Source organism: Tachyglossus aculeatus, chromosome 1 (assembly GCF_015852505.1).
Source record: "Tachyglossus aculeatus isolate mTacAcu1 chromosome 1, mTacAcu1.pri, whole genome shotgun sequence".
Lineage (NCBI taxonomy): Eukaryota > Metazoa > Chordata > Mammalia > Monotremata > Tachyglossidae > Tachyglossus > Tachyglossus aculeatus.
Genome location: NC_052066.1, coordinates 4,462,292 through 4,480,043, shown reverse-complemented (window position 1 = coordinate 4,480,043; position 17,752 = coordinate 4,462,292). Strand labels below are relative to the sequence as shown.

Sequence of the window (17,752 nt, the reverse complement as noted above, 5' to 3'; positions counted from 1 at the left end):
AATCACTTAGCAAATACCGTCATCATAATAACGATAGCAGAAACCGGCGCTCAGCAGGGCGCTCCAGCGTGGCGTCCATAACAGTGTCCTTCCTCAAGCCGGGGCTCATTAAGTGGCCGCGTCCTGAGTTGCCGTTGTGTGTCTTTGCGTGTTTGTGTGTGAGCCCGCTGTTGGGTAGCTCGCTCTCTTCCTCCCTTCAAGGCCCTGCTGAGAGCTCCCCTCCTCCAGGAGGCCTTCCCAGACTGAGCCCCTTCCTTCCTCTCCCCCTCATCCCCCTCTCCATCCCCCCCCGCCCTACCTCCTTCCCTTCCCCACAGCACCTGTATATATGTTTGTACAGATTTATTACTCTATTTATTTATTTTACTTGTACATATCTATCCTATTTATTTCATTTTGTTGGTATGTTTGGTTCTGTTCTCTGTCTCCCCCTTTTAGACTGTGAGCCCACTGTTGGGTAGGGACTGTCTCTATGTGTTGCCAATTTGTACTTCCCAAGCGCTTAGTCCAGTGCTCTGCACATAGTAAGCGCTCAATAAATACGATTGATTGATTGATTCAGGGCCCTGCTGAGAGCTCCCCTCCTCCAGGAGGCCTTCCCAGACTGAGCCCCTTCCTTCCTCTCCCCCTCGTCCCCCCCTCCATCCCCCCCATCTTACCTCCTTCCCTTCCCCACAGCACCTGTATATATGGATATATGGTTGTACATATTTTTTTTACTCTATTTATTTATTTTATTTGTACATATCTATTCTATTTATTTTATTTTGTTAGTACGTTTGGTTTTGTTCTCTGTCTCCCCCTTTTCGACTATGAGCCCACTGTTGGGTAGGGACTGGCTCTAGATGTTGCCAATTTGTACTTCCCAAGCGCTTAGTACAGTGCTCTGCACATAGTAAGTGCTCAATAAATACAATTGATTGATTGATTGATTCAAGGCCCTGCTGAGAGCTCCCCTCCTCCAGGAGGCCTTCCCAGACTGAGCCCCTTCCTTCCTCCCCCCCTCCTCCCCCTCTCCATCCACCCCCCCATCTTACCTCCTTCCCTTCCCCACAGCACCTGTATAGATGGATATATGTTTGTACATATTTATTACTCTATTTATTTTACTTGTACATGTCTATTCTATTTATTTTATTTTGTTAGTACGTTTGGTTTTGTTCTCTGTCTCCCCCTTTTAGACTGCGAGCCCACTGTTGGGTAGGGACTGTCTCTAGATGTTGCCAACTTGGACTTCCAAGCGCTTAGTCCAGTGCTCTGCACATAGTAAGCGCTCAATAAATGCGATTGATGATGATGATAGTAAGCGCTCAATAAATACGATTGATGATGATGATGTTGGGTAGGGACCGTCTCTATATGTTGCCAACTTGTACTTCCAAGCGCTTAGTCCAGTGCTCTGCACATAGTAAGCGCTCAATAAATGCGATTGATGATGATGATAGTAAGCGCTCAATAAATACGATTGATGATGATGATGATGATGTTGGGTAGGGACCGTCTCTATATGTTGCCAACTTGTACTTCCAAGCGCTTAGTACAGTGCTCTGCACATAGTAAGTGCTCAATAAATGCGATTGATGATGATAGTAAGCGCTCAATAAATACGATTGATGATGATGTTGGGTAGGGACCGTCTCTATATGTTGCCAACTTGTACTTCCAAGCGCTTAGTCCAGTGCTCTGCACACGGTAAGCGCTCAATAAATGCGATTGATTGATTGATTGTGTGTCCGCATCCCCAGGGGCCTTCGAGGACACGTCGTTCGCCTCCCTGAAGGACCTGGTGAGCGACAACACGCTGCGGGGCGTGGCCGACATGGGTTTCACCGCCATGACCCAAATCCAGCACAGGAGCATCCGCCCCCTCCTCGAGGGCAGGTGAGAGACGCCCCCCACCCCATGGTGGGGGGCAGGTCTGGGGGGATGGGGTGGACGCTAGCCGGCCGCGAGGCTCAGTGGAAAGAGCCCGGGCTTTGGAGTCCGAGGTCATGGGTTCGAATCCCGGCCCTGCCACATGCCCGCTGTGTGACCCTGAACAAGTCACTTCACTTCTCTGAACCTCAGTTCCCTCATCTGGAAAATGGGGATTAAGACCGTGAGCCCCCCGTGGGACAACTTAAGCACCTTGTATCCCTCCCCAGCGCTTAGAACAGTGCTTTGCACATAGTAAGCGCTTAACAAATGCCATCATCATCAGTGGAAAGAGCACGGTCCTTGGAGTCCGAGGTCGTGGGTTCGAACCCCGGCTCTGCCGGTTGGCAGCGGGATGGCTTCAGGCAAGTCACTTCACTTCAAGCGCTTCGTACAGTACAGTAAGCACTCAATAAATACGACTGAATGAATGAATTCTCTGAGCCTCAGTGACCTCATCTGTAAAATGGGGATGGAGACTGGGAACCCCCCGTGGGACAGCCTGATCACCTTGTAATAACAATAATAATAATAATAGTAATAATAATAATGGCATTTATTAAGCGCTTACTATGTGCAAAGCACTGTTCTAAGTGCTGGGGAGGTTACAAGGTGATCAGGTTGGCCCACGGGGGGCTCACAGTCTTCATCCCCATTTTACAGATGAGGGAACTGAGGCCCAGAGAAGTGAAGTGACTTGCCCAGAGACACACAGCTGACAATTGACAGAGCCGGGATTTGAACCCATGACCTCTGACTCCACAGCCCGGGCTCTTTTCCACTGAGCCACGCTGCTTCTCTAACCTTGTAACCTCCCCAGCGCTTAGAACAGTGCTTTGCACATAGTAAGCGCTTAATAAATGCCATCATTATTATTATTATCATTGTTATCTCCCGCTGTCTATTGGCGTCCCTGCTGACGGACCACCGACTAGAAAAGCAGCGGGGCTCAGTGGCCAGATCCCGAGGTCGTGGGTTCTAATCCTGGCTCCGCCTAGTAATAATAAATGTGGCATTTGTTAAGCACTTATTGTGCCCGGTCGTATTGTCCTCTCCCGAGTGCTCAGTACAGCACCCTGCACACAGTAAGCTCTTGAATCAATATAAAAATAATAATGGCATTTATTAAGCACTTACTATGAGCACTTACTATGGGGACGTCACAAGGTGATCAGGTTGTCCCATGGGGGGCTCCCAGTCTTCATCCCCATTTTCCAAATGAGGTCACTGAGGCCCAGAGAAGGGAAGTGACTTGCCCAGAGTCACACAGCTGACAAGTGTGTCAGGGAAGCAGCATGGCTCAGTGGAAAGAGCCCGGGCTTTGGAGTCAGAGGTCGTGGGTTCAAATAATAATAATAATAATGGCATTTGTTAAGCACTTACTGTGTGCAAAGCACTGTTCTAAGCGCTGGGGAGGTTACAAGGTGATCAGGTTGTCCCATGGGGGGCTCCCAGTCTTCATCCCCATTTTCCAGATGAGGGAACTGAGGCCCAGAGAAGGGAAGTGACTTGCCCAGAGTCACACAGCTGACAAGTGTGTCAGGGAAGCAGCGTGGCTCAGTGGGAAGAGCCCGGGCTTTGGAGTCAGAGGTCGTGGGTTCAAATAATAATAATAATAATGATGGCATTTATTAAGCGCTTACTATGTGCAAAGCACTGTTCTAAGCGCTGAGGAGGTTACAAGGTGATCAGGTTGTCCCACGGGGGGCTCACAGTTTTCATCCCCGTTTCACAGATGAGGGAACTGAGGCCCAGAGAAGTGAAGTGACTTGCCCAAAGTCACCCAGCTGACAATTGGCAGAGCCGGGATTTGAACCCATGACCTCTGACTCCAAAGCCGGGCTCTTTCCACTGAGCCACGCTGCTTCTCTCAAATCTTCAAATCCCAGCTCTGCCAGTTGTCAGCTGTGTGACTTTGGGCAAGCCACTTCTCTGGGCCTCCGTTCCCTCATCTGTAAAATGGGGATTAAAACTCTGAGCCCCCCCGTGGGACAACCTGATCACCTTGCAACCGCCCCAGCGCTTAGAACAGTGCTCTGCACACAGTAAGCGCTTAATAAATGCCATTATTAAGTGGCGGGGGCCGGGATTGGAACCCACGACCTCTGACTCCAAAGCCCGGGCTCTTTCCACTGAGCCACGCTGCTTCTCAGTATCATCATCATCGATCATATTTATTGAGCGCTTCCTGTGTGCAGAGCACTGGACTAAGCGCTTGGGAAGTACAAATTGGCAACATATAGGGACAGTCCCTACCCAACAGTGGGCTCCCAGTCTAAAAGGGGGAGACAAAAGCAAACAGACTAACAAAATGAAATAAGTCATCATCATCATCAATCGTATTTATTGAGCGCTTACTATGTGCAGAGCACTGGACTAAGCGCTTGGGAAGTACAAATTGGCAACATATAGAGACGGTCGCTACCCAACAGTGGGCTCCCGGTCTAAAAGGGGGAGACAGAGAAAGAAACCAAACATACTAACAAAATAAAATAAATAGAATAGATATGTACAAATAAAATAAATAAATAAATAGAGTAATAAATATGTACAGACATATATACAGGATGTATACAGTATGAGGGGGTCGGGGGCGTAGCGGGGGGTCACCCCCGGGATCCGCGGTGGATTGTTGGGCGGGATTTTCCCTCCTCTCCGCAGAGACATCCTGGCGGCCGCCAAGACGGGAAGCGGGAAGACCCTGGCCTTCCTCATACCCGCCATCGAGCTCATCTACAAGTTGAAGTTCATGCCCAGGAATGGTGAGGACGCCCCTCTTCTCCCCCCCCCCCCCCCCCTTGCCGTCTTCTAATAATAAGAATAATTGGCATTTGTTAAGCGCTTACTATGTGCCAAGCACTGTTCTAAGCCCTGGGGGGATACAAGGTGATCAGGTTGTCCCACGTGGGGCTCACGGTCTTAATCCCCATTTTACAGATGAGGGAACTGAGGCCTGGCGAAGTTAAGTGACTTGCCCAAGATCACACAGCAGACATGTGGCTCAGAGAAGCAGCGTGGCTCAGTGGGAAAGAGCCCGGGCTTTGGAGTCAGAGGTCGTGGGTTCAAATCCCGGCTCCGCCACTTGTCAGTTGGGTGACTTTGGGCAAGTCACTTCACTTCTCTGGGCCTCAGTTCCCTCATCTGTAAAATGGGGATGAAGACTGTGAACCCCCCGTGGGACAACCCGATCACCTTGTAACCTCCCCAGCGCTTAGAACAGTGCTTGGCACATAGTAAGCGCTTAATAAATGCCATTATTATTATTATTATTATTATGTGGCGGAGTCGGGATTCGAACCCATGACCTCTGACTCCAAAGCCCGGGCTCTTTTTCCACTGAGCCACGCTGCTTCTCTAGATTGCGAGCCCGCTGTCGGGTAGGGGCCGTCCCTCTCCGTTGCCAACTTGGACTGCCCAAGCGCTTAGTACAGTGCTCTGCACACAGTAAGTGCTCAATAAAGCAGTGTGGAGAAGCAATGGGAACGAGCCCGGGCTTTGGAGTCAGAGGCCGTGGGTTCAAATCCCGGCTCCACCAACTGTCAGCTGGGTGACTTTGGGCAAGTCACTTCACTTCTCTGGGCCTCAGTTTCCTCATCTTTAAAATGGGGGTGAAGACTGGGAGCCCCCCGTGGGACAAGCTGATCACCTTGTACCCTCCCCAGCACTTAGAACAGTGCTTGGCACATAGTAAGCGCTTAATAAATGCCGTTATTATATTATTATCATAATAAATGCTATTGAATGAATGGTTCCGTGCCCCTCCTGCCCTCTCCCAGTTGCGCTCACCCCTACCCCGTCAACCTCTGCTGAGAAGCAGCGTGGCTCAGTGGAAAGAGCACGGGCTTTGGAGTCAGAGGTCATGGGTTCGAATCCCGGCTCTGCCTATTAATAATAATAATAATAATGATGGCATTTGTTAAGTGCTTACTATCATCATCATCATCATCAATCGTATTTATTGAGCGCTCACTGTGTGCAGAGCACTGTACTAAGCGCTTGGGAAGTCCAAGTTGGCAACATATAGAGACAGTCCCTACCCAACAGTGGGCTCACAGTCTAAAAGGGGGAGACAGACAACAAAACCAAACATACTAACAAAATAAATAGAATAGGTATGCACAAGTAAAATAAATAGAGTAATAAATATGTACAAAAATACATACATCTATACAGGTGCTGTGGGGAAGGGAAGGAGGTAGGATGGGGGGGTGGAGAGGGGGACGAGGGGGAGAGGAAGGAAGGGGCTCAGTGTGGGAAGGCCTCCTGGAGGAGGTGAGCTCTCAGTAGGGCCTTGAAGGGAGGAAGAGAGCGAGCTTGGCGGGTGGGCAGAGGGATTGGGGGCATTCCAGGCCCGGGGGAGGACGTGGGCCGGGACAAGTTTGTAAGATATAGAGACGGTCCCTACCCAACAGCGGGCCCACAATCTAGAAGAATTGGGAGGAGGGAAAATGTAAATCTGTCAAATCAATCAATCAATCGTATTTATTGAGCGCTTACTATGTGCAGAGCACTGTACTAAGCGCTTGGGAAGTACAAGTTTGTAACATATAGAGGTGGTCCCTACCCAACAGTGGGCTCACAGTCTAAAAGGGGGAGACAGAGAACAAAACCAAACATACTAACAAAATAAAATAAATAGAATAGATATGTCCAAGTAAAATAAATAAATAAATAGAGTAATAAATCTGTACAAACATATATACAGGTGCTGTGGGGAAGGGAAGGAGGTAAGACGGGGGGGGGGGTGGAGAGGGGGAGAGATGGGGAGTAAGACTCCATGGGACAACCTCCCCAGCGCTTAGAGCAGTGCTTTGCACATAGTAAGCGCTTAATAAATGCCATCATTATCATTATAATAAGTGAGAGGGAGAGATGGGGACAACTTCCCCAGCGCTTAGAACAGTGCCTTGCATGTAGTAAGCACTTAATAAATGCCATCATCATCATTATAATAAGTGAGGGGGAGAAATGGGGATTAAGACTCTGTGGGACAACCTCCCCAGCGCTTAGAAGAGTGCCTTGCACATAGTAAGCACTTACTAAATGCCATCATTATCATTGTAAGTGAGGGGGAGAGATGGGGACAACTTCCCCAGCGCTTAGAACAGTGCCTTGCATGTAGTAAGCGCTTAATAAATGCCATCATCATCATTATAATAAGTGAGGGGGAGAGACGGGGAGTGAGACTCCGTGGGACAACCTCCCCATCGTTTAGAACAGTGCCTTGCACATAGTAAGCGCTTAATAAATGCCATCATTATCATTATAATAAGTGAGGGGGACAGATGGGGATTAAGACTCCGTGGGACAACCTCCCTGGCGCTTAGAACAGTGCCTTGCACATAGTAAGCGCTTAATAAATGCCATCATTATGATTATAATAAATGAGGGGGAGAGACAGGGATTAAGACTCTGTGGGACAACCTCCCCAGTGCTTAGAACAGTGCTTTGCACATAGTAAGTGCTTAATAAATGCCATCATTATCATTATAATAAGTGAGGGGGAGAGACGGGGAGTGAGACTCCGTGGGACAACCTCCCCAGCGCTTAGAACAGTGCCTTGCACATAGTAAGCGCTTATTAAATGCCATCATTATGATTATAATAAATGAGGGGGAGAGATGGGGATTAAGACTCTGTGGGACAACCTCCCCAGCGCTTCGAACAGTGCTTTGCACATAGTAAGCGTTTAATAAATGCCATCATCATCATTATAATAAGTGAGAGGGAGAAATGGGGATTAAGACTCCGTGGGACAACCTCCCCAGCGCTTAGAACAGTGCCTTGCACATAGTAAGCGCTTACCAAATGCCATCATTATCATTATAATAAGTGCGGGGGAGAGATGGGGATGAAGACTCCGTGGGACAACCTCCCCAGCGCTTAGAACAGTGCTTTGCAATAGTAAGCGCTTAATAAATCATCATCAATCGTATTTATTGAGCACTTACTATGTGCAGAGCACTGTACTAAGCGCTTGGGAAGTCCAAATTGGCAACATATAGAGACAGTCCCTACCCAACAGTGGGCTCACAGTCTAAATGCCATCATTATCATTATAATAAGTGAGAGGGAGAGATGGGGATTAAGACTCCGTGGGACAACCTCCCCAACGCTTAGAACAGTGCCTTGCACGTAGTAAGCGCTTAATAAATGCCACCATTATAATAAGGGGAATGAGAAGGATGGACGTAAGGCGTCGTGCGGGTGTCCCGGCAGGCACGGGCGTGGTGGTCCTGTCCCCGACGCGGGAGCTGGCCATGCAGACGTTCGGCGTGCTGAAGGAGCTGATGGCCCACCACGTCCACACTTACGGCCTCGTCATGGGCGGCAGCAACCGCTCGGCCGAGGCCCAGAAGCTGGCCAACGGCGTCAACCTCGTGGTGGCCACCCCGGGACGCCTCCTGGACCATATGCAGGTGAGGGGGACGGGCCGGGGGGCGGCCGGTAGGTAGCCGGGGCCGTCTCACCCACCGTCCCCGTCCGTCCGTCCCGCCCGCAGAACACGCCGGGCTTCATGTTCAAAAACCTGCAGTGCCTAGTGATCGACGAGGCCGACCGCATCCTGGAGGTCGGCTTCGAGGAGGAGATGAAGCAGATCATCAAGCTGTTGCCAAGTAAGCGCCCTTCCTCGGGGGCGGGAGGGAGACGCCGCCGTCCCTTTCATTCTGACTCCGAAGCCCGGGCTCTTTCCACTGAGCCATGCTGCTTCTCAGCACTTAACCAATACCACTATTATTATTAATAATAAATACTAATCACCGCCATCACTGATCAATAACGTGGACGGCCTGAGTTGGGGAGGAACTAGGAGCCACTCACGCGACCTCACTGTGGGCAGGGAATGATGAGGAGGAGGAGGAGGGAATTTGTTAAGCGCTCACTATGTACCAAGCACTGTTCAAAGCGCTGGGGTAGACAAGAGGCCATCGGGTTGTCCCCCCGTGGGGCTCGCCGTCTTCATCCCCATTTTCCAGATGGGGTGACCGAGGCCCCAAGAAGTGAAGCGGCTTGCCCAAGGTCAGGCGAGTGAGGGAGCCGGGATTAGAACCCACGTCCTGTGACTCCCCATCCTAGGGTCTTGCCACTGAGCCACACTGCTTCTCCCCGTGTCTGTTTGTTGTTCATTCATTCTTTGAATCGTATTTATTGAGCGCTTACTGTGCGCAGAGCACTGGACTAAGCGCTTGGGAAGGACAATTAGGCAACAAATAGAGACAGTCCCTACTCGTTCATTCAGTTGTATTTAGTGAGCGCTTACTGTGCGCAGAGCACTGGACTAAGCGCTTGGGAAGGACAATTAGGCAACAAACAGAGACAGTCCCTTCTCATCAATCAATCAATCATACTCATTGAGCGCTTTCTGTGTGCAGAGCACTGTACTAAGCGCTTGGGAAGTACAAGTTGGCAACATATAGAGACAGTCCCTACCCGACAGTGGGCTCACAGTCTAAAAGGGGGAGATATTTAGAGAACAAAACCAAACATACTAACAAAATAAAATAAATAGAATAGAAATGGACAAGTAAAATAAATAAATAAATAGAGGAATAAATATGTACAAGCATATATATATATACTCATTCATTCAGTCATATTTGTTGAGCACTTACTATGCGCAGAGCACTGGACTAAGCGCTTGGGGAGTACAATTAGGCAACAACTAGAGACAGTCCCTACTCATTCATTCAATCGTATTTATTGAGCGCTTACTGTACGCAGAGCACTGGACTAAGCGCTTGGGAAGGACAATTGGGCAACAAATAGAGACAGTCCCTACTCATTCATTCAGTTGTATTTAATGAGCGCTTACTTTGGGCAGAGCACTGGACTAAGCCCTTGGGAAGTACAATTAGGCAACAAATAGAGACAGTCCCTACTCGTTCATTCAGTCGTATTTATTGAGCGCTTACTGTGCGCAGTAAGCTCTTGGGAAGTACAATTAGGCAACAGATAGAGACAGTCCCTACTCGTTCATTCAGTCGTATTTATTGAGCGCTTACTGTGCGCAGAGCACTGGACTAAGCACTTGGGAAGTACAATTAGGCAACAAATAGAGACAGTCCCTACTCATTCATTCAGTCATATTTATTGAGCGCTTACTGTGTGCAGAGCACTGGAGCGCTCAATAAATACGATTGAATGAATGAATGACTAAGCTCTTGGGAAGTACAATTAGGCAACAGATAGAGGCAGTCCCTACTCATTCATTCAGTCGTATTTATTGAGCGCTTACTGTGTGCAGAACACTGGACTAAGCGCTTGGCAAGTACAATTAGGCAACAAATAGAGACAGTCCCTACTCATTCATTCAGTCGTATTTATTGAGCGCTTACTGTGCACAGAGCACTGGACTAAGCGCTTGGGGAGTACAGTTAGGCAACAGATAGAGACAGTCCCTACTCATTCATTCAATCGTATTTATTGAGCGCTTACTGTGTGCAGAGCACTGGACTAAGCGCTTGGGAAGGACAATTAGGCAACAAATAGAGGCAGTCCCCACTCATTCATTCAATCGTATTTAGTGAGCGCTTACTGTGCGCAGAGCACTGGACTAAGCGCTTGGGAAGTACAATTAGGCAACAGAGACGGTCCCAACTCATTCATTCAATCGTATTTATTGAGCGCTTACTTTTCGCAGAGCACTGGACTAAGCGCTTGGGAAGTACAATTAGGCAACAGATAGAGACAGTCCCTACTCATTCATTTAGTCGTCTTTATTGAACGCTTACTGTGCGCAGAGCACTGGACTAAGCGCTTGGGAAGTACAATTAGGCAACAAATAGAGACAGTCCCCACTCGTTCATTCAATCGTATTTATTGAGCGCTTACTGTGCGCAGAGCACTGGACTAAGCGCTTGGGAAGGACAATTAGGCAACAAATAGAGACAATCCCTACTCATTCATTCAGTCGTATTTACTGAGCGCCTACTGTGCGCAGAGCACTGGACTAAGCGCTTGGGAAGTACAATTAGGCAACAAATAGAGACAGTCCCTACTCATTCATTCAGTTGTATTTATTGAGCGCTTACTGTGTGCAGAGCACTGGACTAAGCTCTTGGGAAGTACAATTAGGCAACAAATAGAGACAGTCCCTACTCATTCATTCAGTCGTATTTATTGAGTGCTTACTGTGCGCAGAGCACTGGACTAAGCGCTTGGGAAGGACAATTAGGCAACAAATAGAGACAGTCCCTACTCATTCATTCAGTCGTATTTAGTGAGCGCTTACTGTGTGCAGAGCACTGGACTGAGCGCTTGGGAAGTACAAGTTGGCAACATACAGAGATGGTCCCTACCCAACAGCGGGCTCACAGAGAGCAGGCTCACAGTCTAGAAGGGTAGACACAGTAAACGCTCAATAAATACTATTGATTGATTGATTGATAGAAGGGGAGACAGGTGACAAAACTGAACAAGGCAAGGATTGTGTTTATTGTTCTGTTGTCCTCTCCCAATCCATCAGTCCAGTGCTCTGCACACAGTAAGCGCTCAAAAAATACGGTTGAATGAGTCCATCCAAGTGCTGAACAAATACCAACATTATTAGTAATAGTAATAATAATAACGATATCATTTATTAAGCGCTTACTATGTCCAAAGCATTGTTCTAAGCGCTGGGGAGGTTACAGGGTGATCAGGTTGTCCCACGGGGGGGCCTCACAGTCTTTGTCCCCATTTTACAGATGAGGGAACTGAGGCCCAGAGAAGTGAAGTGACTCGCCCAAAGTCGCACAGCTGACAATTGGTGGAGCCGGGATCGGAACCCACGACCTCCGACTCCAAAGTCCAGGCTCTTGCCACTGAGCCACGCTGCCTCTCATTACTGTCTGTGCCCCAGTTATCTCCTCTGTAAAATGGGGATGAAGACTGTGAGCCCCACGGGGGACAACCTGATCACCTTCTATCTACCCCAGTGCTTAGAACAGTGCTTGGCACATCATGATGGCCTTGCTTATTATTCTCTGGGCCTCAGTGAACTCATCTGGAAAGTGGGGACTGAGACCGTGAGCCACCCCCATATCCAGCCCGATTTGCTTGTATTCACCCCAGCACTTAGTACAGTGCTTGGTACATAGTAAGCGCTTAACAAATACTGTCATTATTAATAATGCTGTGTGCGGGGCACTGTTCTGAGCGCTTGGGAGAGGACAATAGAGTGAGGAGACACAGGCCCTGCATTCAAGGAGCTGACAGTCCACTGTGTGCGGGGCACTGCACTGAGCGCTTGGGAGAGCATTCATTCATTCAGTCGTATTTATTGAGCGCTTACTGTGTGCAGAGCACTGTACTAAGCATTTGGGAAGTACAAGTCAGCAACATATAGAGACGGTCCCGACCCAACAGCGGGCTCACAGTCTAGAAGGGGGAGACAGAGAACAAAACAAAACATATAAATAAAATAAATAGAATAATCAATCAATCAATCGTATTTATTGAGCGCTTACTGTGTGCAGAGCACTGTACTAAGCACTTGGGAAGCACAAGTCGGCAACATATAGAGACGGTCCCGACCCAACAGCGGGCTCACAGTCTAGAAGGGGGAGACAGAGAACAAAACAAAACATATTAACAAAATAAAATAAATAGAATAAATATGTATAAGTAAAATAAATGGAGTAATAAATATGTACAAACATATATACATATATACAGGTGCGGCGGGGAGGGGAAGGAGGTAAGGCAGGGGGGATGGAGAATCAATCAATCGTATTTATTGAGTGCTTACTGTGTGCAGAGCACTGTACTAAGCGCTTGGGAAGCGCACGTCGGCAACATATAGAGACGGTCCCGACCCAACAGCGGGCTCACAGTCTAGAAGGGGGAGACAGAGAACAAAACAAAACATATTAACAAAATAAAATACATAGAATAAATATGTATAAGTAAAATAAATGGAGTAATAAATATGTACAAACATATATACAGGTGCGGCGGGGAGGGGAAGGAGGTAAGGCAGGGGGGATGGAGAATCAATCAATCATTTATTGAGCGCTTACTGTGTGCAGAGCACTGTACTAAGCGCTTGGGAAGTACAAGTTGGCAACATAGAGAGACGGTCCCTACCCAACAGCAGGCTCACAGGCTAGAAGGGGGAGACAGACAACAAAACATATTAACAGAATAAAATAAATAGAATAATCAATCAATTGTATTTATTGAGCGCTTACTGTGTGCAGAGCACTGTACTAAGCGCTTGGGAAGCGCAAGTCGGCAACATCTAGAGACGGTCCCTACCCAACAGCAGGCTCACAGTCTAGAAGGGGGAGACAGACAACAAAACAAAACATATGAACAAAATAAAATAAATAGAATAAATATGTACAAATAAAATAGAGTAATAAATCCATACAAATATATATACATATATACAGGTGCTGTGGGGAAGGGAAGGAGGTAAGGCGGGGGGGATGGAGAATCAATCAATCAATCGTATTTATTGAGCGCTTACTGTGTGCAGAGCACTGTACTAAGCGCTTGGGAAGTACAAGTCGGCAACATATAGAGATGGTCCCTACCCGACAGCAGGCTCACAGTCTAGAAGGGGGAGATGGAGAACAAAACAAAACATATTAACAAAATAAAATGGAATAAATATGTACAAATAAAATAGAGTAATAAATCCATACAAACGTATATACAGGTGCTGTGGGGAGGGGAAGGAGGTAAGGCGGGGGGGGGATGGAGAATCAATCAATCATATTTATTGAGCGCTTACTGTGTGCAGAGCACTGTACTAAGCGCTTGGGAAGCACAAGTCGGCAACATATAGAGACAGTCCCTACCCAACAGTGGGCTCAATAGAGTAAGTAGACGCGGCTCCTGCCCTGGAGCGATGTACTGAACGCCCCCCAAGAGAGGCAGGTGAGCCGAGCCCGTGGCCCCGCGGTGGTCAGCTCGCTGTGGCAAGGGAACGTGTCCGTTTATTGCTTTGTCGTCCTCTCCCGAGCGCTCAGTCCAGCGGCCTGCCCACGGCAAGCGCTCACCAAGTACATCTGACCGTCCCGCAGAGCGGAGGCAGACGATGCTGTTCTCGGCCACGCAGACGCGCAAGGTGGAGGACTTGGCCAAGATCTCCCTGAAGAAGGAGCCCCTCTACGTCGGCGTGGATGACCACAAGGACGTGGCCACCGTGGACGGCCTGGAGCAGGTCCGGAGCGGGGGGCGAGGGCGGGGAGGGGGCGTCTGCCGCCGTTCACGCCCCGCGTCATCATCATCATCATCATCAATCGTATTTATTGAGCGCTTACTATGTGCAGAGCACTGGACCAAGCGCTTGGGAAGTCCAAGTTGGCAACATCTAGAGACAGTCCCTGCCCAACAATGGGCTCGCAGTCTAAAAGGGGGGAGACAGAGAACAAAACCAAACATACTAACAAAATAAATAGAATAGATATGGACAAGTAAAATAAACAGAGTAATAAATATGTACAAACATATATACATATATACAGGTATATACTAATATACACTAATTCCTCCCCCCTCCGATCGATTGGAGCTCTTTATCGAGCGTTGCCGGCACGCGGGGCACTGTGCTGAGCGCTCGGGGCAGGTCCGCGGAGGCACGGGCGCCGACGGGCTAGAGGCGATGGAGGCGTATTTATCAAGCACGTCCTGCGTGCGGGGCACCGTACTAAGCGATCAGGGGAAGCAGCGCGGCTCAGTGGAAAGAGCCCGGGCTTCGGAGTCAGAGGCCACGGGTTCAAATTCCGGCTCTGCCAATTGTCAGCTGGGTGACTTTGGGCAAGTCACTTCTCTTTTCTGTGCCGCAGTTACCTCATCTGTAAAACGGGGATTAAGGCTGTGAGCCCCCCGTGGGACAACCTGATCACCTTGTAACCTCCCCAGCGCTTAGAACAGTGCTTTGCACGTAGTAAGCGCTTAATAAATCATCATCATCAATCGTTTATTTATTGAGCACTTACTATGTGCAGAGCACTGTACTAAGCGCTTGGGAAGTACAAATTGGCAGCATATAGAGACAGTCCCTACCCAACAGTGGGCTCACAGTCTAAAAGGGGGAGACAGAGAACAAATAAATGCCATTATTATTATTATTATTATAGGAGAGGGCTTTGTTCTCTGTCTCCCCCTTTTAGACTGTGAGCCCACTGTCGGGTAGGGACTGTCTCTAGATGTTGCCAAATTGTACTTCCCAAGCGCGTAGTCCAGTGCTCTGCACACAGTAAGCGCTCAATAAATACGATTGATGATGATGATGATATATACTAGACACATTCCCTCCCTACAAGGAGCTGAAAGTCTGGACGGGGGGACAGACATGGTTAGAAATGAATAAGTGAGGCAGACGTAAGCGGTGTGGGGCTGGGACGTTTTTGTAGAAAAACGATGCGGGCGGCGGAGTGAAGTCTGGACAGTCCAGTGCTCTGCACACAGTAAGCGCTCAATAAATAGGATCGATTGATTGATTGATTGATTGACCGGAGTGGGGAGAGACGGGAGGCAGGGAGGTCTGCCAGGAGGCCGATGCGAGCCTCCTGTGAGCCCGCTGTCAGGTAGGGACCGTCCCTATATGTTGGCAACGTGGACTTCCCAAGCGCTTAGTACAGTGCTCTGCACACAGTAAGCGCTCAATAAATACGATTGATTGATCCGGGAGAGGAGGAGTGATCGGATCCATATGGGAGCCACTTGGAGAGGGCAGGGCGGGTTTCAGCGGTGCTGCCAAGGTGGTGATGGATGGAGTATGTGGGTTGAGTGAGAGAGACCCCATTGCTGAGTAGGGACCGTCTCTGTTGCCGATTTGAACTTCCCAAGCGCTCAGTCCAGTGCCCCGCACACAGTAAGCGCCCAATAAATATGATTGAATGAACGAGAATGGCCTGTGAGCCCGGGAGGGTGGGGGTGTTGTCTACAGTGACGGAACTGTCGGCCCATATGAAGTTCCCAAGCGCTCAGCCCAGTGCCCCGCACACAGTAAGCGCCCAGTGAATATGACTGAATGAACGAGGAGAACGGCCTGTGAGCCAGGGAGGGTGGGGAGTGTTGTCTACAGCGACGGGACTGTTGGCCGATATGAGCTTCCCAAGCGCTCAGTCCAGTGCCCCGCACGCAGTAAGCGCCCAATAAATATGATTGAATGAACGGGAACAGCCTGTGAGCCAGGGAGGGTGGGGGGTGTTGTCTACAGCGATGGGAATGTCGGCTGATATGAACTTCCCAAGCGCTCAGCCCAGTGCCCCGCACACAGTAAGCGCCCAATGAATGTGACTGAATGAACGAGGAGAACGGCCTGTGAGCCAGGGAGGGTGGGGGGGGGGGGGTGTTGTCTACAGCGCCGGGGAAGTCGGCCTTCCTGGCCGTCTCTCCCCGGCCGCGGGGAGTGGTGTGAACGCCCCGCTCCGGCAGGGTTACGTGGTCTGCCCGTCGGAGAAGCGCTTCCTCCTGCTCTTCACCTTCCTGAAGAAGAACCGCAAGAAGAAGCTGATGGTGTTCTTCTCCTCCTGCATGTCCGTCAAATACCACTACGAGCTGCTCAACTACATCGACCTGCCCGTCATGGCCATCCACGTGAGTCCCCACGCGCCCCGGCGCGCTTACTGAGCACTTCCCCGCCTGCAGAGCGCTGGGCTGAGCGCCTAGGAGAGGGCAGCCTATTCGTTTCACCTGCCTGTTTGCTTTTTTTCTTGTCTGTCTCCCCCTTCTAATAATAATGTTGGTGTTTGTTGTGATGCCAATTTGTACTTCCCAAGCGCTTAGTACAGTGCTCTGCACATAGTAAGCGCTCAATAAATACGATTGATTGATTGATTGTTAAGGGCTTACTATGTGCAAAGCACTGTTCTAAGTGCTGGCGGGGGATACAAGGTGATCAGGTAATAATAATAATTATGTTGATGTTTGTTAAGCGCTTACTATGTGCCAAGCACTGCTCTAAGCACTCCCCCTTTTAGACTGTGAGCCCACTGTTGGGTAGGGACTGTCTCTAGATGTTGCCAATTTGTACTTCCCAAGCGCTTAGTACAGTGCTCTGCACACAGTAAGCGCTCAATAAATAGGATTGATTGATTCACTTCTCTGTGCCTCAGTTACCTCATCTGTAAAGTGGGGGTTAGGATTGTGAGCCCCCCCGAGGGACAACCTGATCACCTTGTAACCTCCCCAGCACTTAGAACCGTGCTTTGCACATAGTAAGCGCTTAATAAATTCCATCATCATCATTATTAGTAGTAGTAGTATGTGCCAGGCACTGTACTGAGCGCCGGGGGCGATGAAAGCAAATCAGATTGGACCCAGCCCCTGCCCCGGATGGGGCGCTCGGTCTCAATCCCCCGTTTTCCGGATGAGGGAACTGAGGCCCAGAGAAGTGAAGTGACTCGCCCAAGGTCACACAGCAGACAAGAGGCGGAGCCGGGATCAGAGCCCCAGGCCTCTGCTTTGTCCACTGTGCCGTTTATTGAGCGCTTACTGGGGGCCGAGCACTGCGGTAAGCGCGTAGGAGAGCACGCCGTGACAGAGTTGGGGGAGCTGGAGGTCCGAAGGGCCGTCGTGGTCGGTCGGTCCCTACTGAGCGCTCAGCGTGCGCAGAGTACTGTACTGAGCGCCCGGGGGAGGCCCGAACCACCGTAAGCCGCCGTCCTCTCCAGGGCAAGCAGAAGCAGACGAAGCGGACCACCACGTTCTTCCAGTTCTGCAACGCGGACTCGGGCACCCTGCTGTGCACGGACGTGGCGGCCCGCGGCCTGGACATCCCCGAGGTGGACTGGATCGTCCAGTTCGACCCCCCGGACGACCCCAAGGTGGGTGGGCGGTGGGGGGACGGGGGGAGGACGGCTCGGAGGCGGCGCCCCCGGGGTCCTGTCGTCCCCCCCCC

At 49.7% G+C, this 17,752-nt stretch overlaps 1 protein-coding gene across 1 annotated transcript in view; it reads left to right on the top strand.

The window, feature by feature from the left end:
* DDX18 (DEAD-box helicase 18) overlaps positions 1–17,752 on the top strand; it is a 42,614-nt gene that overhangs the window by 13,957 nt on the left and 10,905 nt on the right. Inside the window, exons 3-9 of the mRNA XM_038751611.1 lie at positions 1,746–1,881; positions 4,576–4,676; positions 8,134–8,333; positions 8,417–8,531; positions 13,926–14,065; positions 16,288–16,449; positions 17,526–17,678. Of these exons, the coding sequence (XP_038607539.1) occupies positions 1,746–1,881; positions 4,576–4,676; positions 8,134–8,333; positions 8,417–8,531; positions 13,926–14,065; positions 16,288–16,449; positions 17,526–17,678 (1,007 nt within the window). The remainder of the gene's footprint in view (positions 1–1,745; positions 1,882–4,575; positions 4,677–8,133; positions 8,334–8,416; positions 8,532–13,925; positions 14,066–16,287; positions 16,450–17,525; positions 17,679–17,752) is intronic.